Source organism: Tinamus guttatus, unplaced genomic scaffold, assembly GCF_059628265.1.
Source record: "Tinamus guttatus ecotype Peru unplaced genomic scaffold, ASM5962826v1 Tinamus_guttatus_pri_ptg000076l, whole genome shotgun sequence".
NCBI lineage: Eukaryota > Metazoa > Chordata > Aves > Tinamiformes > Tinamidae > Tinamus > Tinamus guttatus.
The window spans coordinates 660023-687127 of record NW_028288610.1 but is presented as its reverse complement, the minus strand read 5'-3'; the positions used below and the strand labels follow the sequence as shown (position 1 = coordinate 687127).

The window sequence follows — 27105 nt, the reverse complement described above, 5'->3', positions numbered from 1 at the left end:
CACGAGACAAACCCTCCTGCAGTGCAGAGCCAGCCTGAGTGCAGATTTGAGCATTCGTACAGCACACACCCTCCCTTGCACATGACTACCTTCCTGTTGAAGGCCAGACACTCAGCACATCCTAGCCAGCTTCCAGATCTGCAGTTCATCACATGAATTTCTTCCAGACACTCCTCAGAAGTCAGCCTTCACACACTGCTATCTTGCAGCAATGGTTCAATGTCCTCTTCGCTACCTCTGTCTAGGCTGTTGCTCAGAGTACTGCTGATGCTGTTGCTGTGCTTTCTGCTACTGCTGGCTTTACTGTGCTCAGGAATAAACAAGGCTACTAGAAAAGCCAGAAGAACAATACATGCTCCAACCAGGAAGGGTGGACCAGGAATGATTGCTCTCTGCAAGGAAACAAGCATACCAAAAATAATATATGAAATTCAGGATACTGACTTCTGCATTAAGAATTACAACATTAGGCAAGAGATAATGGGGGATATTTACATGGTCTACAAACAGTATACAACTCCACATTTGCATTGGCGGGGGGGGAAAGATTTGTGCATCTACAATTCTAAACATGTAAACAGATGATCCATCTGATCAACTTTTGAATATGCCACTACTGCACTTTCATTGAAGGGAGTCATAAGCTGCATTGAAAAGTGCTCCTTGCTCATAGCATTGTTGGGTGTTTTTATTACTTCCTAAACACAGATTATGATTGTGCTGGTGCTATAAAGTGTATGGATAGATAATTAGTTTGATGCAACCTAACTCTCGTCTTAAGCTATCTAGTTCTGAAAACAGATATTAAGAGAAGAATATGCTTGACTTGACATTTATGATGCCATAGGAACCAGATATTCAATATTCTCTAAACAGAAGCACCATAACTTTTCCTAAAAGGGTAAGTATGACCTCACTGCAGCTCTCCTCTGTCAAAGAGAAAAAAAAAGTGATATTCAGTACAATATTTAAATTCTCTAGTTTAAGTTTACTCTAGAAGTTTACTCTACAAATGAGTAAATGCAAGTTAACAAAAAAGGGAAACAAAAACTTAAATCTCAACTGATTAAAGAAAGAAAATCCTTCTGCTGGCTTTAGGAAGGTCCATCAGGATTTTTTTTTCTTCATTCACTTGACCTATTTAATTACTGAAATTTGCAGAATTTCCTGTCAAAAAACTGTTTTAATATGAAAGTCTCCAAAAGCATTAAACAGTTTTAGAATGCTGCCCATCACAGAAAACTATATATCTAAAAAAAACAACATTATGGAAGCTTTCATCTTCCTCTAATCACGATAAACTCATCTTTTAAAATAGAATAAAAGACTGCTTTCCCACATCTGTGTGTCAAGAGTTACATAAACATATTAGTCTTTATATCAAGAGCATCAACAATAGCTATAGAAATAACCTATGTTGATAATTAGAGAACCTTTTCCTTTAGTTACTGGAACAACCAGTATTACAGTAAAGGAAACAAAGGAGGAAGAACCTTTCTTAAATTCACCTTGACACCCTGGATTAAATTGAGGTTTAGCCTAGTAAATGTGCATTCTCAATTCAGCTCTTGTAGACTCTTGCTCTTGACAACAGCAGAGGTGAAATTCATGAGCCCAAATATCAACAAAATATTTAACAAGGCTTATCCCTACTTAGCATACATTAAAATACATCATATCATCTACTGCAGCTCCAAAGACATTTGTTAAAATAAGGTAACCAGAATATCCAAGATTGTTATTAAAATCCTTCTTGGTAAAAGAAGGTTAGAAAAATTATGTAGCAGCTCCTACTTAACTTTTTTTCATTGGCTTGTGCACTTGTGCACGTTCACTTGCTGCATTCCCTTGCTTCTACTTTTATCACCTAAAAGATTTCTAAATTAACATATCATTAAAATATGGAGTTCTTTCCCACTGTTATACTAGACGTAAAATAAGAATTAGTAGGAAAAAAAAAAAAAGGTATTTTCCTGAATGATAGTTTAATATTTTGGGTGTCTGGTTGCTACAATAAGTAAAAAACGCAATTGTAGCTTATGAGTACATACATAATTGAACATAAGAACTGCCCCCCTGAAATCAGAATATGAGGAATATAGTTATGTCATTAATGGAGTTCTGCAAATACTTAACTTTTCTGCTGTACTGCTGTAAAATGTCTACTTGAAAGTTTCCAAAAACCAAGGAAGTACGAAACTATGCTTTACTTTACACTTGCAGCATAGAAAAAATAATGACTTTTTTAGCTTGTACTGCAGATTTATTCTTAAACCACAACTATATACGACCTAACTACAACTCATTAGAACACTCAGTCAATGCAAACACATCTGGACTACTTCAGTGAGAATACATGAATTTTCTTAAAGTAATATAAAAACTTTCAGTATTTCCTAACAAATGTACAAAGCCAACAAGCGAACTTTTTCCCCCCAGAACAGCTTTGTGTGGACTGATGCTTTAAGAAATTTCAGAAGCTGAAGTTTCACTAATGGAAGCATGCCAGAACTCTTGAAAAAAAATGAATTAGGTTATAAGAATATTTTCAATTTGATTATAGTTTCCTTCCTGTATAATATTAAGATAGATAGAAGCTTTAGCCCACTTATAAAAGCTCTGGCTTGCTTGAGCAAACCAATGAATTCTTCACCAGGCATGGAAAAAAAAAAAAAAAAAAAAAAAAGAGCAAAATACTCAAGCTCTGGTTACACCTGGGAAGATACATGGATTGAGAAATGGATAACAAATGATTGTTGGCACAGTAACAGCTTTAATCTGTTACTTATATATTCAAGTAATTTTTACTTCCCCCTAACTGATAAGCTGAATGAGAGGCAAAGAGATCTCTGAAAAGTCCAGTTACTTGAAAAAGCAATGTACTTGTGGCTGAAGAGCTCAAGGAGAACACACTAAAAAGACAAAAGTTCCACAGGAAATCAGATTCAGTAATCACGGTTTTAATGGAAAAAGGAAATAACAAAGCTGACCAAGAGGCACACGTGGAATGAGTAAGACTATTGAAGCGAATTTCACAGAAACACCGTATAGAAATGACGGTAGTTCGGCTGGAACAAGAGCCAAAAGGAAAAAAAAAAACGACAGAAACTAAGGATCGTGAACAGTATTAAACTGTCATTAAAAATATTTGTACCTCAGCTGTGTCCCAAAGCACTGTGTATGTGAATATCTAGCCTAGTACTACAAAATTCAGAAAAAAAATTGCTACTGTTTACCAAATTAAACAACGATCTTCTATTTGCTAGAAGTTCGTATTTTGCTGTGATCCAAATTATAGACAAGTTTTGAGTATAGTTACAATAAAAGCAAAAGTTGTTACTACAGCTGAAGCCAAAAGTTCTACTTCAAGCTCACAAAAATCAAACTTTAATTATGAGTTAATTTAATATTTCAAAAAAAATGGCAATTTGAAACTAAATAGTTCAGGAATTAGAAATCAAAACTTTAATCAATGAAAAATAACAGATTTTTACTATAAAGGATTCTCCAAAATGAACTTCACATGTTCTACACTTACCTCATCGCTGGGATCCTGCATTGTTATTTTTCCAGCATTCTGATCAGGCAATTCATTGAGCTCCACATGAAAGAGAAAGAAAATAAAGCCATACAACGCTGGTCCCAGGCCATTGCACAGACCTCTTATTCCGGTTATTATTCCTTGCACAACTCCTGAGAAGCAAAAAGCAAGAAGAAGTTTATTTTAGTATCATTATTATTAATCAAGAACATTAACAGTCCTTTTTTTTTTTTTTTCTCCTAATTGACTGTTTCAAAATGTCATATACTATAATGATCCTTATGTACAACAATGTTAAGAAATACTTCGGAGACAACGTTGCTGGATTAAAATAATCCTCTGCACGACAATCAGTCGTTTGAGTTTTGACACTTCGCCACTAAATCAGAGATTAAGAATTGCAGGCATAAGCAAGTCTAATCCTCTCTCTAGCAATTCTTCCAACCTTACCTTATGACTAAAATGAACAAGACAGAGGTTAAAAAGGGCATTTCCTTGTCTTATTTTCATGTAAAAGTTATACTAATATATGATGTGTTATACAATGTTACTACCAAATATGGCCAAACTACGAATTGTCCTCCCTTCTCTAGTCTAAACCAGGATTTATCAAAGTATCAGACAACTTATTTGGTATAGAAGAGCAGTAAATTCATGATACTAGTTTAGCTGTTGTTTCAGATTAAAATAAGTTTAATTAAAGTTCTGCAGCTCTATTTTTGCTTTGAATTTATTATGATGGCAACTAAACTACGTAACAACTAGATGATCTTAGACAAAGACGGTACAGAACATTGTTTTGATATTTGGAGTCCAAGCGGCCCCTTCCTTCTTTTGACAATATCTTGTAATGGACATTTTCCTTTGGACAATTTCTTTTTTGGAGTGTTTGTTAGGTTTTTTCAGTTTATAAACTTATAGGTTGACCTATAAGCTTAAAACTCTGCCTGCCACTAGGTGGCAAAACTTCACTCTAGAAACTATTGTATACTTAATCTACTAACATTAGCTGTCTTTGGTGAAAACAGAAAGATCAACGACTACTGTAAAAATTGCTCTTTAATTAAACTATTTATTTCATGACATGAATTGACAATAGGTCTTTCAGATGCCTCTATTAGAAACAAAAGAGCTTTCAGGAGAGAAGAAGATTAAAAATGATGTAAAAATATTGTCTTTGGCACCTTTAAACTCAACAGTAAAATGTCTCGTAGAACTGCATTTCCTTTGTTTCTCCTATAATAATGTCATTTACCCAACTTCTCATTGTACAACATTAAAGCCAGACTGATATTTATATGACATACAAACAGGACTAAAACAGAATATTGTAAATTAAGCTATTAGATGCCAATGCTGTGACTTAGTACTTTGACTCTTTCCCATATTTTAAACAAATACTTTTGATATGTTTGTTCTCCTTCAAAGACAGTCACATGCCATTTCTTCTTGAAGTCTTCGAAACACTCAGATCAACTATTTAATTTCCTTTTTTAATCCTTGAAATTTTGAGTAGTATAGCAAGTAGCCATCTTTCATCACACAGAATATAAAAATTTTGTGAATATATAACTTAGTAGATTAAAATAAGTTATGCGTTTAGTTTGCATTAAAAGACGATACTGTCAAATTAATACTGACTAGCTGCATAAAGATTATTACTTCCAATGGGAAAAAAAAAAAGGAAGCAGCTTGAAAGTTACCACATTTTCTTGTAACTTTTGTAATTAGCATTCATAAAAGAAGTAAGAAGAGAATTGAATGTTCCGATAGCACCTATACATCTTGCAGCGGAAATCTGACAGCAAATCTGAACCTTTGTTTTCCATACATATTAGTAGACATCCACTGCTAGTACCACAGAAACTCCTTACTCAGGCTATTTGAGAAGTATGCCTAGCTAAGCATCCTGCTTTCTAGTCAGAAGAATCATCCAGGAAAGCTTGTTTTGATGCTCAAACATAAGTTTATTTAATACTCACCTTGTTGATCTGACTCTGCATTTCGTGAAACCAGAGCACTAATTGCTGGGAATGTAATGCTCGACATAGCTGCTACAGCTCCTGCTGCCCACATCATCCTGTATTAAATACACAATTACAGTTAGAAAACAAGGCCAATAATTCTTTCACTCTGTAAGGCACTGTTATGGATTGTGTTTGTCTCAACATTGCTGACACACCATTTACCTGAACAATGCCCCAGTATCTTTTCTCTGGGAAGACCACCTCAAGACTCCAAACAAGGACATTATCTCTCCCCATTTACACTTCTTAACCCCGGTATCTAGTCCCTGGGAAGACTATAATATCAGCTATCTACTTGGCCTCAGCATGCTGTTTCTGGAAAGATCAGCTTGAGATCTGACTCAGCAGTGCCCACCAGAGCAGCTCGCATTCCAATCGGGTGAAGAGGAACAGCAAAACACACTGCCCGTATGACACAAATAACATGTACCAGAAAACTTTAAGAAAGTGGGAGGACTCTTTGAGAAGGGGGACATAAAAGGAGCACGCTCTCCCCCCCTCCAGGTGTGGATCATCACCTGCACCAAGATGCCCAGCTTCTTTCCCTGAACATCACCTGCACCGAGGCACCTGTACCTGGACCGAAGCGGAGCCAGCGACACTTAGCCGGTCTGGTGGTGTGGTGGTAACTATAATCTTGTTGCATCTCTCCCGCTTCTTTGCTTATCTATCTTTCTTTTTCCCTTCTTCTTCTCTCTGTCCTATTGTGCTTATGAGAATAAAGCTAACAAGGCTGTATGGCATTTGACCCCATTTGTGTCTTACTCTCACTCTTGGGATCGTATTGAAACCTCCCCCGACACTGGACTGGGACACACTCTCCTTCCTGCAAGTCAAAAAAAGCTACAAGGCCATCCTCATTTAGGGCTTATTTTTCAAAAGTACTGTTAATAGAAATAATTCAAGAGTGGCAATTACGTAGTGAGGACCTTCCTCCACCTCCTTTTCTCCAACATTCTCTTCTGAAAAAGCTTGTTGAAACAAAAACTTCTGATTCTATGCTAGCTATTAAAATAGGGAAAAGGGATTGCAAGTGAAATGCTGTACTGGCTTGCCCTCTACAAAGACTACACTAGATAAAGTTTCAGGTCTCTTGGTGAAGCAGTTCTGTACTTGTAGAACTGCACTAGGAAGCGCTCTGATGATGAATACATCACCAAGTTGTAGGATAAACTGTTTCTTTTAATGGGAAAAGCTGTTCCAGCTTCCTCTTTTAGTTCACTCTGCTTCCAGCAAAAGTCCCTGGAATAGCTTCCAAGAACAAAAGTAGCTACAGTAGCAGGAACATGGCAGAAAAAAATGAAGGTCTTGTTAGGAGAACCTAATGGAAATACTGGAGAGAACATACTGCTTTTCAGCCTGTGATTTTAGAAAGTTTAAAAATGCTTCAGGAATGAATACAAAACAAATCAGTGTGCTAAAATGGTACAAAGTTTTCTTTTTCAAAAGAAATGCTACTCTACAACTTACACTATAAATCCAAAAATTTCCATCATTCTTAAGTTTGTTAAATCCAGACCAAACTTCTGCAGTGTAATGTGGAACAGAATGTTTTATGCACATAAGACAAATACTCAAGATGACAAAAATAAAATAGTAGGGTTCCTTGAGAAAAAAATCTGTTCCATAATAGGTACACTTATGTGAAAATGCACACTTACCAAGGCTGAGATCCAAAACCATACCAAGCTAACTGAAGAATCTGAAAGCCAAGGCCAAGGAGAACGGTGTTTTTGTTCCCTATTGACCTCATCAAGATACTGAGAAAGACAGTCTGCAAGAGAAATTGATTCATCCAAAAGTTAATTTATATATATACATATATATATATATATATATAGTAGAAACAATTTTTACTTCTACACAAAATAATTCAGAAAACTTTCCAACTGCTGAAGAAACTCACACTATTCATGCTATTCATTTTCCCATAATAAAATTAAAATGCAGGCAGTGATACTAGCATTTGATATACAGACACTGTTAAGTATTAAAGTGTTTCTGCTTAAGTACTCTAGACTATATGCATTGTCTTCTCTGTGTACATTACAGTAGAAAGAGATGCCGAGATACAGATAGGATACTGCTTCCACCCCTAAAATTTATTTTCTCAAGAAATAGAAAGTTCCGCAATAAAACCCAGTCTTAACAGAGTAGAGATTTCAATTAAGAATTATCTATGGATGGAAAATGGAGGGGGGAAAACAAAGTTACTTTAGAATTTTTTTTTACTTGGTGGGGAACGGAGCAAGGAGGGAGTGGGACTTTTCTACTTGGAAACAAACCATGGAGCTTTTCATCTGACATTACTACTGAAGAGGAAGAAAGCCTCCATTCAGGTACCACAGCAAGTGGCAGATTGTTCCTAATAAGACAAACATCCAAACAGACAGCCTCACGGAGTTAAGAGCACAGTCATTTTTCTTGAACGTTACAATCCTCGTGAAAAGCCAGGGAAAAGGAAAAAAAAGCGACTGCAGAGAAAAGAATACTCCCTCTTTCCTGGTCTGTCTTACTGATTTTATTTTTCTTGTGCTCCCATGCTTAGTTTTAGTCCCAGTTACTTTAAAAGTTAAATACCAAAAATAAATCTAATGTTAAATAATCCTTTCTAGGTCTAAATGCCATCTTGGAAAACCAATTTTTATGCTGCAAGATTTACTTCATTAATTTCTGCTCTTCCAAATTCAAAAAAGGGCAAGGTTTTTTTAAATATCAAAATGCAGAAAAGTCACAAAGTAGGATGTTAACCACTGTACAGATGTTTTACAAAATATTAAGATTTCTGAGTAAATTACAACTGGGAAATTTAAGAGTGCATAAAAGCGTCGAAAGAAAACAAAGCAAGGGTTAAAAGAATGTTTTTTATTCATAATCAAGGGCACAACTGACACCAATAGAACTGGTGAACACTGAGGAACATGTTTATATCAAAACTGCATGAGTTCCATTCTGCTTACACAAGGAGAGCAACAAGCAAACAAGGAAACATATACAGTGGGTGGCAAAATTTATGAGGATGAAGAGATAAGGGATCACAGCATAATGATTTTCCAACTTCTAAAAGATCTATTCCAGCTCACTATTTCCAACTAAGAGGAATGAAAACTATGTACCAACACCTCAGAGGTCCCTCATTCTCCAAGTTGAGCCTACACAGCCTTGGCTTGGCTTGGACACAGGCAACATGCTTATATGAGAATTTGTTAGCATAAGCCAGTGAAATCCATGAACATTTGTGCAAATGTTTTTCAGTAAATTTATTGATCCAGTTTTGGTGAGTTTTGGTTACATCTTCCAATGCCTAAGTACCATGACTCAGGAAGAAAGTCTACCCAAAGGGAGAGGGATATACTCTGAGAATATGTATGAATATAGTCTTTAGCAAATACACAATCTATTCAGTGTTTCAAGAACGTAAAAAGTTTACAGACAAGCTTAATATTCAGTAGTGCTACAGCACCCAGTTTTGTACTATTTAATAAAAAATAAAGCTTACCTGAGCTATTATAGACAGGATTCCTACCACAGCTATAAATGCTGCAATGCTAACAGATCCAAAACCTATAATCTGAAGGGAAACAGGAGATGCTTAAAACAAAGCTAAATAGTGCTAAACAGCCTAGGAAAAGCACTAGCAAAAACATTTTTCCTTTTAAAGAAAATATTCATCCCTCCTTGTAATTCTCAAAAATAGGAATACTTCTATTAACTTTATTGCTTGTCAAGAAAACTCACAGAATGAAAATAAAAAAGTTTTTGCCCCAGCTCCCATTCTCCCCCTTCCTCCTGCTACCCCTTCTCTCCTCTCCTCTCCCCACCCCACTCCCTCACCTCCACTGCTCCCCCCCCCCCCAAAAAAAAAAAAAAAAAGTTATCGCTTTGGAAATTAAAGCTCCCCAACCTTCCCGCAGACACAGCGGGACCTCTTCAGCAGGCAAAATTTGGGACAAGATCCCAACATACTCCAGCTATGTCAGACTTTATGAAGTACCTTGACTAGCTATGACTAGGTTTCCCTAGTCAAGTGTCCAGTTTCATTCAGTTCTTGACTCAGTTAAGCACCTTGCCTTTATTAATCTGCATACCATATTAAATCGTATTTTGCCCCAAGGCAATTTCCATTCAATTTCAAGAGTCTTCAATACGAAACAGATCTCAAGGAACCCCTACTTAAACAGCATTATCCAGATAAGAATTGATCAACACTAACCTGTCTCAAATATAGAAAAAAGCTAGAGTATTGGCCAGCCTCAGGCAGATAGGAGAGAAACACTGTAATACAGATTGGGAGAACTGTAGTATCTTTTCTGACCCTCTTTAGAGACTAAAAGACAAAACAGTCAAAATAAGTATTAAAACACAAACACAAAGTCTAATGAAAGATACAAACATAAATACAAAGTCTAATAAAGAAGTCTGAAGTTGGATTCAATTTCATTTTATCCACTTTTACCCCACACATACTAATCAAATCCTAAGCAAATAAAATTGTACAAGGAAATAGACAAGCTAAACATTTAGTTAAAACAGCTATTTGTTGCATGCAGTTCTAACTTAGATTTCTAACTTATCCCTCAATAGTCTATTCTGAATCATGCCAGCAAACATTATAACCGCATTGTTACTCTGTCTGTTTCCATTGCCAAATTACAAAATTATTTCTCCAGTCTGCGTAGAAAATAAATTGTAGAAAACAAATTTAACTGCAGTCTTTCAATCATGTCATTCATCTCTCAACATTCACAAGAATTCCTTACAGGGTAATCAAACTAAGAACAGGTCATTCACTTCTTCAGATACCAGTGTGTAACACATACACAAATAAACCTCTCTGCGAAAGTAGAAAGCATAAAAATCATAGAAAGTCTTGAAGTATCAGTTGTTGGGGCTGTGACAGCATAGGAATTTAGCATTGTAAGAGAGAGGAAAACAGGGTAGAATAGTTAACTATTCCCCTTTGGATTTCATATCAAAACAAAGTTCTTTATTATTATTTACCTGGACCTTTTTTGTACAAAAACAGAGATTATGGTGTACTGAAGGTACCAAACAAACCTTTACAAAGAATAATTACTTAAATATATTATGGAAATGCATCTTACTGCAAAAGGGTCTGCTTGTTCCCATGTTATAGAAGCTCCCCATGAAGCAGGCCTCATTTTTTCAGGTAGAGATTCTGGTACAGCTAGCAGGATGAAACAAATGTCCACAACAGCAACCATGGCGGCCACAAGCACAACAAGATTATCCCCATAGCTGGCAGACAGGTATGCACCAATGGCAGGACTAGTCACCAAACTTGCAGCAAAGGTGGCCGATACCTATGCAGAAGAATAGTTCACAAAGTTGTCAAATTGCTTAGTCTGTCATTGCATGGTAAAGAACTAACTTTCTAATGAAAACATCAGAGTCCTGCATTCAACTTCAAACCGATTTCATTCAAAAGTCATATATGGCTGAAGATACTGGTTCCAATAAGAAATTTCTGCACCCTCCTCTACAGATGAAAGACAGACTTCACAGTCAGAGAACTGAATTTGGCTGAATCAAAGGAAATCAGCTTTTACAAATAAATGTTTAGTCTAAATAAAGTTTTCCTATTAAGAATCTGACAAGATTTGATTGAAGCATATTTCATTGTCAGCATATTTAAATGCTTGCCTAAATGAGCTTAAACTTCAGAACTTGGATGAATAAAGTAACAGATACTGCCTTTGTCAGCATTCTGAATTATAAATACATATAGTCAAAACTCACTGCACAGCAGTAAATTAAGAGATCAACTATAACAGGAAGTTCACAAACAACTGTGCTTCTTCATATTACATTGTATGGGCATATAGCTGGCAAATCACTTATATTCCTATACAGAGAAACATGCTGGATAGTCTGAGATGCTGTTTAATTTCACTACAGAAATCAACAGAAAGGTTTAGAAAAAGTTGGATTTTTAAAAAAACATTTACCACTTTTTTCCACATGAAAATAAAACTTCTTGTATGACTAGCCTGTAGCATAAGTGATAAATCAAGGTAGAAGCTTGGTTTTAAACCTACTAGGAAAATCTTAAGAAAAAGCAGGCATAACAGATCAACCTATTAGAAAAAGGCACAGATCCCACTGAAACATTTTCACCTTAGCATCTATTGTTTTATAGAATAAAAAAATCCGCATTGTTTCACTGTTTAAATGGAGGTGAATGGATCTTCCAACTATACTAATGACCCTTTAAAAGCAGGAGAAATAAAACAGAAGTTTCAGAATTTGTAATGCTGTTTTGTGCTCTTCTTTAACACCTTAATTCTTCTGCATCAAATTTATGCAAGTCCTTCATTTTCTTAATTGTTAAATCAACATCTGAGAATCATTAATTCCGAAGGTTTTATATCATTTTTAGATTACCTCTTACAAGCCCAAAGAACAACTGAATTCAGCACTGTCACTCAAGAAGCGAGTCTATGAAAAATTGTATAATGAAAACAAATGCACAGAAGATGCAAGGATAAAGTTGAAAGATAAAAGTCACTTATCAATGGGCCTCTGGTTGCACAAAACATAAACCACTACAAATACTTGCCAAAGTAAGATAGGCAGGAATTATTAGTTTTGGAAAAGCTGGTAGTGTAAACTATTTTTCTCTCCCCTTGGAGAGTAAGAAATGTCATGAAGAGTTAATAAAAAATTGCATTATGTGTTTCCCCTTGTCTCCCTACTTATGGCTGTAGAAAAGCCATTCTATCTAGTTCTATAACAAAAATAAATCATATATACACCAACACGCAAATCATAATGGAATAGAGGAGTGTCCAAAGCAGCAGCAAATAACTTGTACTGCTGTCAAAACCAGTGTTTATTCTTATTATAAAGCCTAAAACAACATGGTTTGCTAAATATGCCCCATTTGCAGGCACAGTAGAGTGTTGATTCTAACTTTACTATAAGCACAAAGCAATCTATGCAGCAATAGAAAATCGGAATTAGACCTCTTTAAATTTAACACAATGGATCCATGGTTCATTCCTTTATTTGCCTTGTTATACGTATCAGGAAACATTCTGTGCGTCAAAACACAAGCTCAATAAGAAGGTCAGGACCTTCTTGTTTGTTTGTTTGTTTTCAAACTTAAGTTTAGTATATCTTACCAGTCCATAGGCTGTAATTCTTTCATGTTCTTGTGTTACATCAGCTACATAGGCAAATATTACAGAAAAGGTAACAGAAAAGATTCCAGATACTGAAATCATAGCGAAGTACCACCTAATGATTTAAAAGCAACAATTAGAAAATTTAAGCTGAAAAAGACTTCTAGATCTCCTGCTAACCAAGACAGCTTTTATCTAGCCTACAAAAATAGTTTATCTAGAACTACTTAGGGCTCTATAGGAGATGAATTAAAGAAGTCCAGGAGTATTCTACAGTACTAGTATTGTAGTTTAGCTACAACACTACAAATCATTGCTTTAACTTTTGATACTGTGTTCACTATATATACAAGGAGAAAAAGCTTCTTAAGAAGGAGATAACTACATTTTCACACTGTCAAAGCTGAAGCAAGCTGAAATTGAGAGGAATCATTTTACCACTCAGTTCAGAAGTTATTCTAGGGCCAGTGCTAAATGTGGTCAAAGATTCATTCACCTTTTAAGGTGAACTACTGGAACTAGTGCAAAAGGTGAACTAAGATTCGTTCACCTTTTAAGAATACACTAGTTCCATTATCCTTAAAGAAAAAGTTACAGTTGAGCTTATAGCTACAAACTGGACAATGCTATTAAACCATTCAAATTACTGCCTTTCATTAAATATATATATATATATACTTTTAACAGCTTTTGTACAAAAGCTCCAGAATGTAATCGTATCTTAAAAATAAAGTTGTCTTATTCTCCCTCTGCCCCTTATGCAAGCTACTACTCCTATAATTGATTTTCTTGCTATACTGACAAGTTCCCTACTGCAGTCTGTACCACTTACCATGGACTTATTCTCATTAATGGAATTGGGACACAGGTGAAGAAAACTGTGAGAAGGAGAAAGGATTTTCTTCCACATGCATCTGATAGAGCACCTATTAGTGGAGCACTGAGAAAGGACAGAAAACCCTGCGACAGAAGAAAATAAAATCAATGTCTTAATTTACATTTCCAAGCTTCATTTTTACTGCAGCATAAAGAAAATGAATTTAAAAAAAAAAAACCCTTACAAAAATAAACTGCACTTTTTCTCCAAAAGTCTACTTTTGTGTGATTTGGATTTTTTGTTTGTTTGTTTTAAAATTATTAATCCTGAACGTATTTTAAAAGGCAGGTAAGGGATAAACTTTTTAAGCTCAATTTGATTCAATACAAAAGTATCACAGATGGCCAAGGCTTCTTTAAAACATCCAAAGCCTACAGTCAAGCTGCACAAAGAGTAACTTCTTAACTTTATTTTAAAGGCTAAGGCTTACTTTTAAGGGGTCCCAGACCAAACTCCCCTTTGACTTAGAGGAGACTGTACTAAGACAGGATTAATAGCTTAACTGTTCTCTGGAACATAAAAGCAGAACCACCAGGAAAACAGAATAATGTCTGCTGGCAATCCAGATCTGCCATAAATTCAAACATTAGTAAAAACATGGCTCTGCAAGTGCCTAAGGTACCTACTTAACTGAAGTTAGACTTCAGTGTAACTTTAACGAACCTGTGTTTAAATATAACATAATATAACATAAATAACATAACCATAAATAACATAACATAAGCATACAAGATACTGTACTAAAGCAGTATTATACCAAATCCTAACAGCTAGGATTCCAGTGATTTCAATAAAGGAAACTGAGAGCAAAAGCTGTAAAGTCAGACCAGATCATAACAAAGGTAAATGCCTTAAAACAGTTTCAATTAATATTTTTGCTCCTTCTAGCCAAAATTCACTAGACCAGACTAACATGCTTTGCTATTTGGAACCCAAAATAGTCTTAATGTTTTGTTAATAATGTTTTGAAGAATAATACATTGGACATAAAAGGTCAAGCTCATGCCTTTTATTACAGCTGTTAGAACAATACATACACTTACAGCATGAGTTTAATGTACTTTTCTTCTACAGATAAATTGTAGAAAATATAAGGAGAACCCTTCAAACATTGATTTTAAAAATATTACTCACAATAGTTACACTGCATTGTGAATGAACTAAGTTGGGAGAGAAAGAAATGGGAGAAACATAAGCTTTGCTTTGCTAAGAGAAGAACACAAACCTAACTGTATGGTCTGGTCTGAGACATCTCTAGATGCTTGCAGCGTGGGGTTTCTGAAACACTGCCAATCAACCACAAAAGATGCTAAGCTAGATATTCCTTGTAAAAAACTGCCACCTTTAAAAGAGGTTAGAACTTGATGTTAAAACTGTTGCTAAAACTGTTGCAACCTGTTACAGAATAGAGCTGAATAACTTCTTGCCTTTGTAAACAATTAGTGACAGTTTACACTAAGTGCTTTGAAGTCTTTCTGTAAGCTGATCAGGTGGGATGAATGACACTTCTGGAAGTTTTATCAGAGAAAAATTTTCCAGACATTTTTTTTTTCCTGTTAACAATACACCATGACCTAAACAACATTCTATCACAAGTAAGCCATAAGTACCACAATAATCTTGACAACCTCTTAATGTTTAGAAAGATCACTAAAGACCAGGAAAAAATGCTGAAAAAATCAATAGCTTTTATGCCACATATTGGGAAAAAAGGTATAGTGTAAGTGCTCTGTTTCTTATCTCAAAAGCATCAGCATGGTTGTATTAATCTGCTTTTGAAATGCAGATGATGATCTGACACCAAAACATAGACATTACTGTCCTTCTTAGAAGGATCCTTACCTAGATTACAATAATTAACTGCAACCTATTCAAACCAAAGGTATTTTATCTTCTAAAAAATATGTCACTTGTTTCACAATGCCACCATTTAACTGTAACTCTTGAATCAAGCCCAAGAACATGCAACCATGACAACAAGAGAAATAATCTGAGAATTTACTACATTCTCAATGTCCAGAATATTTTCATAGATAATAAATGAAAGAATGTCTACATTATAGGAACAAAGAATATTTTGTTCAGTGTTTCTAAGTAATCTTACCTTAACACCTTGAATAAGACCGTTCATTAAAAATGTATGATGAGAAAATGTTTCATGTAAGACCTGAAGAAAAAATAAATATATATTTGAGTCTGAAGAGACAAAGGAAAAAACAAAAATAAAAATAAAAAAATCAAGTGAAGGTTTACATTTGATTTGTAAAATAGGATACCTCAACTGCAACTTGTTAAAAAGATACCTTACCCCATTATTATATTATTTTTTTATTTTCTGTATATTTAACTCCACAAATCAACAAATGTTAACATCGATTTACCAGTAAAAGGGTTTCCATGGGCAAAGCATGGACATTTTCATTTAGGACAGTTTTCGCAGAAAGAGGATTAGTATAAGGAAAAAGTGCCCATATCATATAAATCACAGATTGTTTACAATGGATAATTCCTTCATATGATCACTGTTACTATGTAGGATTGAAAATAAGATTCAAGTAACTGTTAGTCTGTCAAAAAAAGTCAAAAGCAGAAAGCTTCCACAAAACACATAGGAAGAAAAACATGCCATATTTACAATTGCCTAACAACGTACTGTACAAACTGTTTCTAAACTGTATGCAGTAGAGGCTTCCACCTCTTCCTCTCCCCCTCCACAGTAGAGATTAGTCTTCATCTAGGTGAATTATCTCACTCTAAATTAGAATTAGGGGTGAGGAAGAGAAGGAAGGTAAAACAAGCCAAGTTACTGTTATCAGTACAAAATTTTCTATGATCACACAGTTGGAAACAGCTTTAATGAGCAATCAAACACAAATACTAGCAGCAGTTCTGAATTCAACAGTTCCATAAATTCAACAAGGGTCTTTAATTAAGGGCAAACTTGTTACTGTTACAGCTAATCCACCACAAAAAACTGTCCATAAAGGTAGAAGAAAATCAAAGGGCTTTGCAGGTGGCAATATATCAATATTTTAATGAAGAGATATTGATATAATCAAAGTGTGTATAAACATACTTGTCAGACATTAATACTAGGTAAGTAATACATAAACTAGCACCTAATTCAAGCTATTAAAGGATGATTTCAAGTTGGCTTCCTGCTTTTATCTATGAACAGAAGTGTCAACATCTGCAAAAATTGTTTGTGTATATTGAGAAATTCCCTATCTTGAAGAAAACACTTCAGTGTCACTGAAAGACATAAGCATCACTTTTTCAAGAATGGGCAAAATTCCCAAACCCACAGGTTTAAAAAAGATGTTGTTCAGACAATTCTGCTTCTGTACCCCTTTTCCTGCCAATATCCAACTGCTTAGGAATTAATAACAATTCTGCATCTGTTTGGCTACTGCTCCTCTGATGTGAGTAGAATTAAGATTTAAAAAAAAAAAAAAAAAAGTCAAGTAAGATGTAGGAGATCAATATAGGTACTCTAAAAGCAGATGTCTTGCAAGTCTTAACAAAAGCAGGAACCTCAAGTCAATCTTTCTATACAGTATTTTTTCCCAGTATTTCTGCTGGAAGCAACCAGCACCGATATAAGCTCTAGTTTGGGTCTATAAAGCAAAGGAAAATCATTTTCAAAATACAAGGAAAAAAAAAAAAAGGAATTGCCTTTGAGTAAAGCATTTGATATTAGATATTTACCTATTTACAAAAATATATGATATTGAAGACATGAAGTGATTAATACTATTTATGGTAGTTCACTAATTCTCTTATAGGCCCATACGTAAGAGTAATGGGCATAAACTTTGGGCATTCTGTATGTCCTTTGTATGTTTTATATAAAACACTTGAAATCTTTTCTTAACCAAGTATAGCACAACACACAAGACACCAAAAGAAGCTGAAAAAACTAAAAAAAAAAAATCACTTAATCTCCACTATGGTGGACTGCATGCAATTTACTGGGGTAACAGACAAGAAAATATTTTAATTTAAGTGTTGAGAATGATCTGGAGCATCAGAGCACAATCACCAAAACTTGAATAATCAAGTATTATGATGAGCACTTTTTTGTCCTTTTCTCACTATTAGACAAAACTGAACAAAAAATGAGCAGGGGACAATTCAAAGTCCAGACCTGGTTCACAGGAAAGTTCTCCATAATCTCTAATACTACAGTTTGATCAGCACACCCAAATTAACATGAGCATATAATGAAGGAGGGATGCAAATATCTTACCAGCTCTGAAATAGTTTAAAAGAAGATACACGTGTTTTAAAGAGCTGATTAAAAGTAAAGACAAGGCACATTCATCTATGTTTATTTTAGCTTACGCCACTATATTTAAGTTAGTGCCTAACAGTTGCTTTTGAACCAAATGCAACAGTCTTGCGATTATTCAAGATTGTAGAAGAAATATAACGTGCAAAACACAGGAAGACATTCACAATCACCACTTTCATTTCTGCATGTATAAAATCCAAATACTTAGGTCAAGACAGTAATTTTCCTTTAAGCTAGAAGCACTTCATAGCATTCCTATCAAATACAGTGCACTGAAAAATACTAAATCCAAGAATCACAATTTCGGCTGCATGTGACTAATGGTATGAATTTATATAAAACTTTTAAAATTGTGTACGACATTAGAGAAGACTCCCATCTAAGATAAAATATAGTTTTACTACAGAGATGTTGACGACTAAGAACAAATTACTGTCACATTACCATCCCTCTAAACTGGAGGTGCCAAGATAGCACAACTTGAAGGTGAGCACTTTGCTTTAAAAAGTAATGAAAACCCAACACACTTCCCCATACATTCACTCTGACAAGACACGATAGGACTGCAATCCACTGACACATCTGCATTATGGAAGTTTGCTAAAAATTTATGCACACTCTATTATTAGGCTATGTCAAGAAAAATCACCAAATATCTCTAGGCTATTACACGGACAGATTTTTAAGAGCAATGAAGACATTGCAATGAATACTGAGGAAGAAAAATGGGAAATAACAAGGTCTGGTACCCCCAAACAGTCACATGTTCAAAATATTCTCAGGTATCATCTGATGGAAAAACTAGGCTAAAAGACTTTTGATAACTAAACTTAGGCACATCTAGTTTCAACAAATAAGAACAAGTGTTCAGAAGAAAAGCTTCATATCCTTTTATCAAATGTTCCAACTATCTATTCCTTTGGAACACACCTACAATCCATAACACACTGAATACTTGTAAAATCAATTTCTCATATGAAAAACCTTTATATTCTACTTCAAGTTATATGTTGAGAAAACAACCAGTCCATATCGGATTGCAAACTTAGCCATTAAATAATTTACACTTCCCATAATTAAAACTGACAGAGAGGCTGGACTACAACATCTTAGAAGAAAATTCTAGAGATTCTTACATATATTCAGCTAGTCTAAAAGTTACTTAATAAAGTTACTTACTTACTTAATAAAGTTACTTAAAAAAATAGTATATATTACAAAATATCTTTTAGCCTTCCGCAGTCCAGCTCTCCACCTTAGAAGGATAATAGTATACACTGGTGAATGTTAAAAGATGCCACCCCTGAATTTCAGAATTCGGCATAAAGTGTAAACCAAAAAGCATTTTTTTCTAGCAAGTAAAATATTACCCTTTGCCATTACTTTAAGACAGACCAGCAATACTTACCGTTAACATTGGAGTTGTCAACAGACCCCAGGCAAAGAATTCTAGAAATATGACCACCACCGCATGGTATACACTTGGCCGGCCACAACCTTGTTGCTAAAAAAGAAAAATATTTGCAGTGGCTGTACACATCCAGATCATTACATGAGCAAAGATATCTTAAAGATATTTTGAGAACATAATCAGCTTTTAAGATGACCTACTGTCATGCCCTTGGGAACAATAATAAATCAAATAAAGGTGGAGAAGAACTATTACAAAATGACTAGAAATCTCCACGGAACTTTGAAGATTCTTCCCTCAATCTCCTGGTGACTGAAGAGAATTATTTTCCAGTTCCTGACACTGCCATACACTACCCTCCCCTTCAGGCTATATTTAGGTTCCCTTCTCCTTCAGCAATTCCCAGCCTTTGTAATAGGACCTAAAACTCAGCAATTCTCCCTACTACTACTGTAAGTTTCAGAAGAAACAGATGAGTTTAACAAAGACTTTGTCACCATTAGAACAAAACTAATACAACACGCAAAGAGGAGAGGAAGAGAATTTTGTGTTTGAAAAATATGAGCAAACTGACACCTTATACACCCTGTGAAGATCTCTGTTGACCAGTAATTTCCATACTTTGTGCCTGAAGACTACAGACCCAAGAGTTGTACTTATAGTCAATATATAACTCCTGGAAAGAATTAACACAGAAATACTTAGGCTATCATGAACACCCAGACATGCCATTCCACTCCAGAGAGATCAGCAATTCTTAGAAAGGAATAGTGCAGTGTTCCCATCTACTACTCCTATAAGAATCTCAAATTTACCCAACGGACAAAAGGATGCTTCTCCTGCAAATTGCGCAACCTAACAATGCTGGATGCAGTTCAAGAAACATCATCTAGTGACACATATCAGCCAGATTATCTCATTTGCACAGCTGGAGAACAAGGAAAACTTGAACCTCAGGAACTCCCACTAAACCTGAAAAAGTCAGGGAGTCTACTACAAAGCTAGAATGCAATTATGCTCTTATGTTTTTCCTGTCCTGTACACTTCATCTTGATTAGTAGGGATGACAGGATTAGAAAGCACTTTCAAGCAATATTCATTTAAATCTGCTGTCCATATTAAAGATTTTTACATATATATATATACACACACACACATATCTCCCTACTGTCAATACAAACTAAGTGCCTACTTCTCTGAGAATTTTGGAAACAGATTTCGAGTTTGTACCGGCAAACTAAAGCCAGAGATGGTAACTTTGCTTGTTGCTTAGTTTCGATGCTTTTTAAATGACATATTTCCAGCTAGTAAGATTTTATATTGTGCTTGATTATAAATTATAGTTTTAAAGAAAATAATTCTCTCTCCAGAGGAATAATATCCTAGACTATTTTATTATCATATCAGTGAGACACTTGTAACTTTCAAAAGTTATTAATATTTCCTCCATGTTACCATGCAGATTTTAATCTCGAAATAGCCACATTTCCAAAGATTTAAGATTTTATTCACATATGGAGTCTGCAAGTATTTCTGGATAATCAAATAGGGAAATTATTTTAAGAGTATTACTTTTGTCAAATATCTGTAAGTAAGAACACTGTTTAAGACAGTTTACACTTCAGTGTGAAGAACCCTTGCCAGCATGCTCCTCTCTGAAAAAGGCAATATCCACAGTAGAGAGCATTAATGGACTCCCCAGCCTTCTTCATCTCTAGCCTGCTTCCTCTATTGTACTTTGCCCACCTCAACATTACTAAGTGTGATGATAAACCATAAGCAATGGTGTTTCACATTCAAACACTTCTAATGCCACTTCACAGAATCACAGAATGGATGGGGTTGGAAGGGACATCTAGAGGTCATCTAGTCCAAACTACCCCGCTCCAGCAGGGACACCAAGAGCACGTGGCATAGGGTGGCATCCAAGCGTGTTTTGAAGATCTCCAGAGGAGGCTCCACAGCCTCTCTAGGTAGCCTCTTCCAGGGTTTAACAGATTAACATACATATATACTTCAAAGCACCAGAAAAATAAAAGTTTTTGTTATACAGAGATACCATCTGCAACTTAGATGGTCGGTCAGAAGATGCATACCCATATTCAAAAATACTTGCCTGTTCTTCACTAATCAAATGAGAATTTCTGTGAAAGGAATGTCTTCTCCTAAATGAATGTTTCTTGGAGATGAAAATAAATTTTTGGTAGTAACATGCAGCACCTAGAGAGTTCCATTAAATTAAAAAAGTAAACATGACCAAAAAAAAAAATCTCTATATTCTTTTGGAATAAATTGAAAAAGGATTTAAATCCTGAAAGTAGTAAGTGCCTGTAAAAATGAAGTCACGCATTCCAAATTAGAGATACAGTTTCATATAAGACATACAGACTATGTAGATCACCAAATTTGGTAACTAATGATTTTCAGTTTTCTTTACAGGGTCACAGACATTTAGATTATCTGAACAACTCCCATGCAAATGACTGTGAGGTAATTACAATCATGAGAAAAGGACTAACTTTGTACAACAGACTGATATAGATAGTTACCTTTAGATGTCTTTCCTGCATGCCCTGAAAGATCACCTTTTTTTTTTTTTTTTTTAAAAAAAAATCAGTGTCATGATTGTTGAACTGGAGAAAAAAAAAAAAAGCTTATGGTTGAACAAGTACAAAACTAAAACCATTAATTAAAATGGATGAAAATCTCTAGTGGCTTAAAAAACAAAGAGCTTTAGAAGGAGCTTCCCAAAAGTACTTCTCCTGACATGGCCTTTTAAGAAGAAACTACACCAGAAGAAGTGGGTAGGGTCGGTTTTTGTACTGAGAAAATATATTGCAACAGAAGACAACTGTATGCAAACTGTGTAAAGAGAACTTGAGTCCTACACATGCAAAGTAGATCTGAAGCACAAGGAAAATCTGAAGCACAAGGAGTTCTGGCATTCTTGAACTAGGAAATATGGGCAAAAAATATTTTTTTTAAAAACAAAGAAGTACAAATAGAAGGAGCTAGGACCTAGTCAATGTACAAATTGCTTTCTTTTTCTCCCTTCACCCATCCATAGCTTTTAAAACTTTGCTGAGACTACTACTAACATACTAACTCTTCGAAATTTGTCATAGGATTTCTTTCCATCCATGCGGATTTTTATACAACTGCCTAGTGCGTGGGCTGAGAAATTACTTACGTATATTATGGTCACTTTCAAATGCAGCTGTTGGTCAAACTGTTACACTTGCATAATCAATAACAGGCAAAACACTACACAATCTCAAATGCTTAACAAGGAACACTTAAGCCATTACTACAAAGCAAGTACCAGATGTCACAGAAGTTCTAACAAACAATCTGTTATTTCTCCAATTTTACAATATTTCTACTCCTGCTAAGCTCCTCCCCCTCCCCACCCAATTCTAAAAATTGGAGAGTAACCCACAAGTTAATTTGAAGACAACAATGAAAACTACTGGAATGTATTTTATTTTTTTCCCCGATTAGAACACAGCTGTTGAACAAAACCCATGAGAAGATATCAAGATTGTAAATCCAGATGGTGAGGAATTGCTCACACACAAAGCAAATAAATTACTATTGCATCAGTAAAAATACTTTCTCTTAGTCATTCTAAAGGAAAACAAGCACTGCTCAAATATTCCACATCAAGATACATTTTTACAGATAGGTCTACTCAAAACCTTCAGAGCAAATCTTGAATTTATACTATTTGTATGTGAATAAGTTTTAGGACAACTATTTGCCTATTAGATCAAAGCTGTTAGTCTCATTGCTCAAATTGGTTGCAAGAGTCTAACACAAAATTTCCAACATTTAACATAATGCATAGTTTTGCATCTATATGTAATGTTCTTAATCCAAACTCACTTCTTGAATGTTGAAGCATTCCAAACTTCCTCTGCAAGCTTAGTTAACAGAAAGTCTCTGAGAATTGTTAAACATTAAAACACTACATGATTCAGTCTTTGAGCCATGAGCCATTGGGCGTAGGAAGAATATCCAAAAAAATGCTCACCATGTGCACATCACATTGCAAAAACTGTGCTTTAGACACTACCACATTGGTTAAAGGCTTCTAGAAATAATACAATAGCCTGATTCTACACTACACAAATCTACAAAGTGATTTATCCACTTTATATAGCTTTCCTCCTAAATTATAGACATGAATAATACATGGAGAATTTTCTCTCAAAATCACAGGACACCTGTGCTTTTCAAAAGCATACTTGGACACCTCACACGCTGATTAACTACCGGGTAATCAGTGTTTTAAGTTTCAATTCCAGCGCTAGGAAATAAAGTCTCAGTTGCAGTCAAGTTCTTATTGCACTAGTCTAGCATAGCCCCATCCCAACTCAAAACATTCCAGACTCTTGCTAATGCTCTAAACTCTGACAGAAAACTCAGAACCACAAGAGTGACTTCCTAATGTGAATACAAAAAAAGAATGACTTGTATTTACCATAGCAGGTAGAAACTTTTACAATGGTTCAGAGTCCAGAAGCAGTGTTATTTTAATCCAATACAGTGTAAAAATACAGAGTGGCATTAAAAGTTTTGAGAAAAGAGAACAATTTAACTCTGATTATTCAAATGTAACAATCTACAGAAGATTCACCATGAAAAAGATCTTGTTGTAGAAAACATGCTCCACACAGAAACAGATTAATTCATCTGCCAACTCAAGTCACCTGCTTACTACTCGCAAGTCTCTTGAAATGTTACATTCAAGAAATAGAGAGCCAGGCTCACTAGCTGAAAAGCCTTAGTAGTGAAGTTTGCTAATACTTAAACAGTGCTTCATTAACCTCATTATGCTATATTTCTATGAAATATTAAAAATTCTGGCACTAAGAATAAAAATGTGCAATTCTTTAGGTATGTACTAAATGCATATCACTGCATAAAGAAGAGCTCAAGGAACAATAACTGTTAAAATTTATTTGAAGCTATACAATTTTAAATCTTATGAGGCTTTCATTCATTCACCAAAAAAGGTCTTGGTCTCAACAACAGCTATGTCATTTTATTCTGTCTGAGAACAGAGTTTTTTTGTATAACAAAAAGGTATGTGGGTATTTTTTCTCCTTTTCTATCCTATGTGAAGATTTCTACCTTAAGATAACTTTATTTGAACAGTACGGCATTGTATTTTGCTTAAAAGCTTCCTTATGGTGAAAGCTTGCTACTTATAGTCTAAATGAAAAGCAAGCACGTGTAATCAGGTTTGAAATATTTGTACCAATTTTTATATGATCAGTGTTCAAAATCTAGGTGGAACAACATTGTATAATGAGTAAAACAACGTCCACGGCATTACTTACTTCAACTTTTGAAGTTAACTCAAATCAGAGAAATACATCCAAGGGAAAATGATTCAATTTCAAAGGAATTCATTTAAATATGCTTTTTCACTTACTATTTTTGCATCAATAGCTGATTTTTGTAATAGTCACTTGTGCTGCATTTATTCTTTAGTTCCTCCACTGAATAAAGTCAGTGCTAGAGAAGATTTCAACACGGAAAAGTTACAGAAAAATAGAAACTTATTTTTCTCCAGCTGGGGATGGAGTGAACAGAAAGCCTTGTGCAACTGGATAGATGACTTCATAATTACTTTTTCACTTGGTCACAACAAATTAGCTTAACTTTTGTTCTAATTCCTCTGCCCTGCAGAGATATCTTTTACAGAACAAAGCAGATCACCAAAATTTCACTTCTGTAATTTCTTCTGCAGCAGCCCAAGGGCAAGTTTCCACTTTGAAATGCCAGAGCTGCATTCCCACGAGTTTCAGAGATCTCTACATTCATATCTAAAGCCATGATCTGGCCTCTAATATTTTAGATTGAATAAGCTTATTCAAAGCCTTAGCAGAGAATGTTCTGACAATATGACAACCACGTGAGTATCACATGGAGGTATACGAACTGCAGTAAAAAATAGGAGACAGAGCATTTAGTCAGAAACTGTAAAGCAGGCCTTAAGCTCACACAAGTATAATTTTAATGCAGCTATACCAAGGTACAGAGTATAAGGTTAGAGCCTGATATCTTCCTGTCTTGCAGGAGATTAACTGCAGGAACACAAGCGTGCACAAGCCTGGATTTTGGTTGAGAGATGACGGGGGGAAAGGAACAAGTAAATCAAGCAAAAGCATAGGTCACTATAAATTAATTTGTATAATTTGGTAGCTGACATTGCAAACTGTCAAAAGAGGATAGTTCTGGATCCAGAACTATTATTTTAATTGTTTTTCAAATTATAACAAACATTTAACCCATTAGTATGAAAAACAGAATAGCACCTTTGTTAGATATAACTATTCTCCATTTTATTTTAGTCTTCTTCAAAGTTACAGAAAGGTAAAAATTACTTGTTTCTTTTCGTAATGTCTGTTCACATTTTACTAAATTCATGATTTTTCCTTCTATGTACTAGCATCCTCTTCTATTTCTTTTACTATGTCATCCGTACTGATAAAAGTCAAATTGGTGATAGTACTGAAAGTTTATCTTTTGTAACTAATAAGTAAATGGGCCTCTGATACAGTTATTTCCCCATTCTGACTAGAAAAATGCAAGATTGCATCAAATACACGTGGAGTTTTAAAGAGAAGTTGCTGTAAGGGACTCTCGAAGAGCAAATATATCATTCATCAAATGTTAACTGAAGTTCTTAAATGAGTCCAGCAAAGTTTTTAGAGACATAACTACTTCTAAAAGAGACCTGAAAGACTCAAATGCAGAAGTGATACGCAAACAACACTCCCAACTGGTCATATTCTCAACATTATAATATAACAGTAACTGTGAAGCAGTCGCAGTACATGTATGCACTTCCCGTGTAAGTGATGAATACCACCCCGGAGTATTTTTTTTACATCACTTAGCTTCATCACTCATCCGAAGTGCTTTACTGCCTTTGTCAAATAACCTTGGAAGAGTAAGGCATGAAGAACCTCGTGATATCAAACAGTTGCTTTCAAGCCTTCAGGAAAGGTCTCCCTTCCCGCCATTCGGGTCCAGCCAGGGCCATGACAACATTGCACCCTTCACGTCAACGTACGAGTAAAGCATCCCCCTCTTCAGCAGGGCTCCTCTTCAGCACCCTCTTCTCCTGCTCATGCGGAGGGCAGGAAGACAGAGGAAATGCCACACGTGGCAGAGGTCACCCAGTCAGCAAAACTTGGGGGTGTTAATAAACAATCAGCATAAACAATGCTTCCAGCACATCTAATTTATGAGTAAATTAAACACATTGCTCAGGAACACCTGCACCTGACAGACATCTCAACGTAAACATATACACACACCTATTAAAAGCTCAGAAGTCAGGTTTCTAAGAAAGTTTGAGCCTCTTCTGAAAAGCTGACATCGCTTATGGCAGAAGTGACGGGGTCTTTGCCCAGCCTGGCCCGTGGGTGTCAGAGACAGCAGCTGTGCATCTGACTCGGCCCCTACTGCTCTCCGCAGCCCCGAGCTCGCGCCGGGGACCGCAGCGGGGCTCGTGTTCCTCTCGGACCGGCTGCAATAACCGCCTGCCCGGCAGAGCCGAACCCGCTGAACCCAGCGCCCCCTCCCCGCCCAGCAGCCAGCCGTTAACGGACGCCGCGCGCGGGTGGGCGGGAGACTCAAACTCACCGCACCGCCCCTCTTCACTAGCATGATGCAGCCGCCCCTCCTGGCGCCGCCACTGCTCTCCCGCGCCGCCGCCGCCTCGTCGTCCCGTGGCTCGTGGTGCGAGGCTGGCGGCGGCTCCGGCTCGAGGCTCATTTCGCTCCCGCCATGA

General features: G+C 35.8%; 1 protein-coding gene across 1 annotated transcript; it reads right to left on the bottom strand.

The window, feature by feature from the left end:
* On the bottom strand, positions 1-27105 carry SLC71A2 (solute carrier family 71 member 2). The gene is made up of 12 exons (XM_088519937.1): positions 26958-27105; positions 19293-19388; positions 15695-15757; positions 13546-13673; positions 12714-12828; positions 10674-10892; positions 9782-9895; positions 9068-9139; positions 7230-7342; positions 5524-5621; positions 3539-3693; positions 1-392 (listed from the first exon to the last, which is right to left on the bottom strand). The coding sequence occupies exons 1-12, from the start codon at positions 27087-27089 to the stop codon at positions 189-191; spliced, it is 1509 nt and encodes a 502-aa protein (XP_088376063.1). The 5' UTR covers positions 27090-27105; the 3' UTR covers positions 1-188.

Coding starts and splice junctions, on each gene's coding strand:
- SLC71A2 (XM_088519937.1), bottom strand. CDS start 27,089: ATGAGCCTCGAGCCGGAGCCGCCGCCAGCCTCGCACCACGAGCCACGG. Junction 10,893..12,713: donor GAATTACAGCCTATGGACTG/GTAAGATATACT, acceptor TCTTCTGCATAG/GTATCGGCCACCTTTGCTGC. Junction 5,622..7,229: donor GGTTTTGGATCTCAGCCTTG/GTAAGTGTGCAT, acceptor TATTTAATACAG/GATGATGTGGGCAGCAGGAG.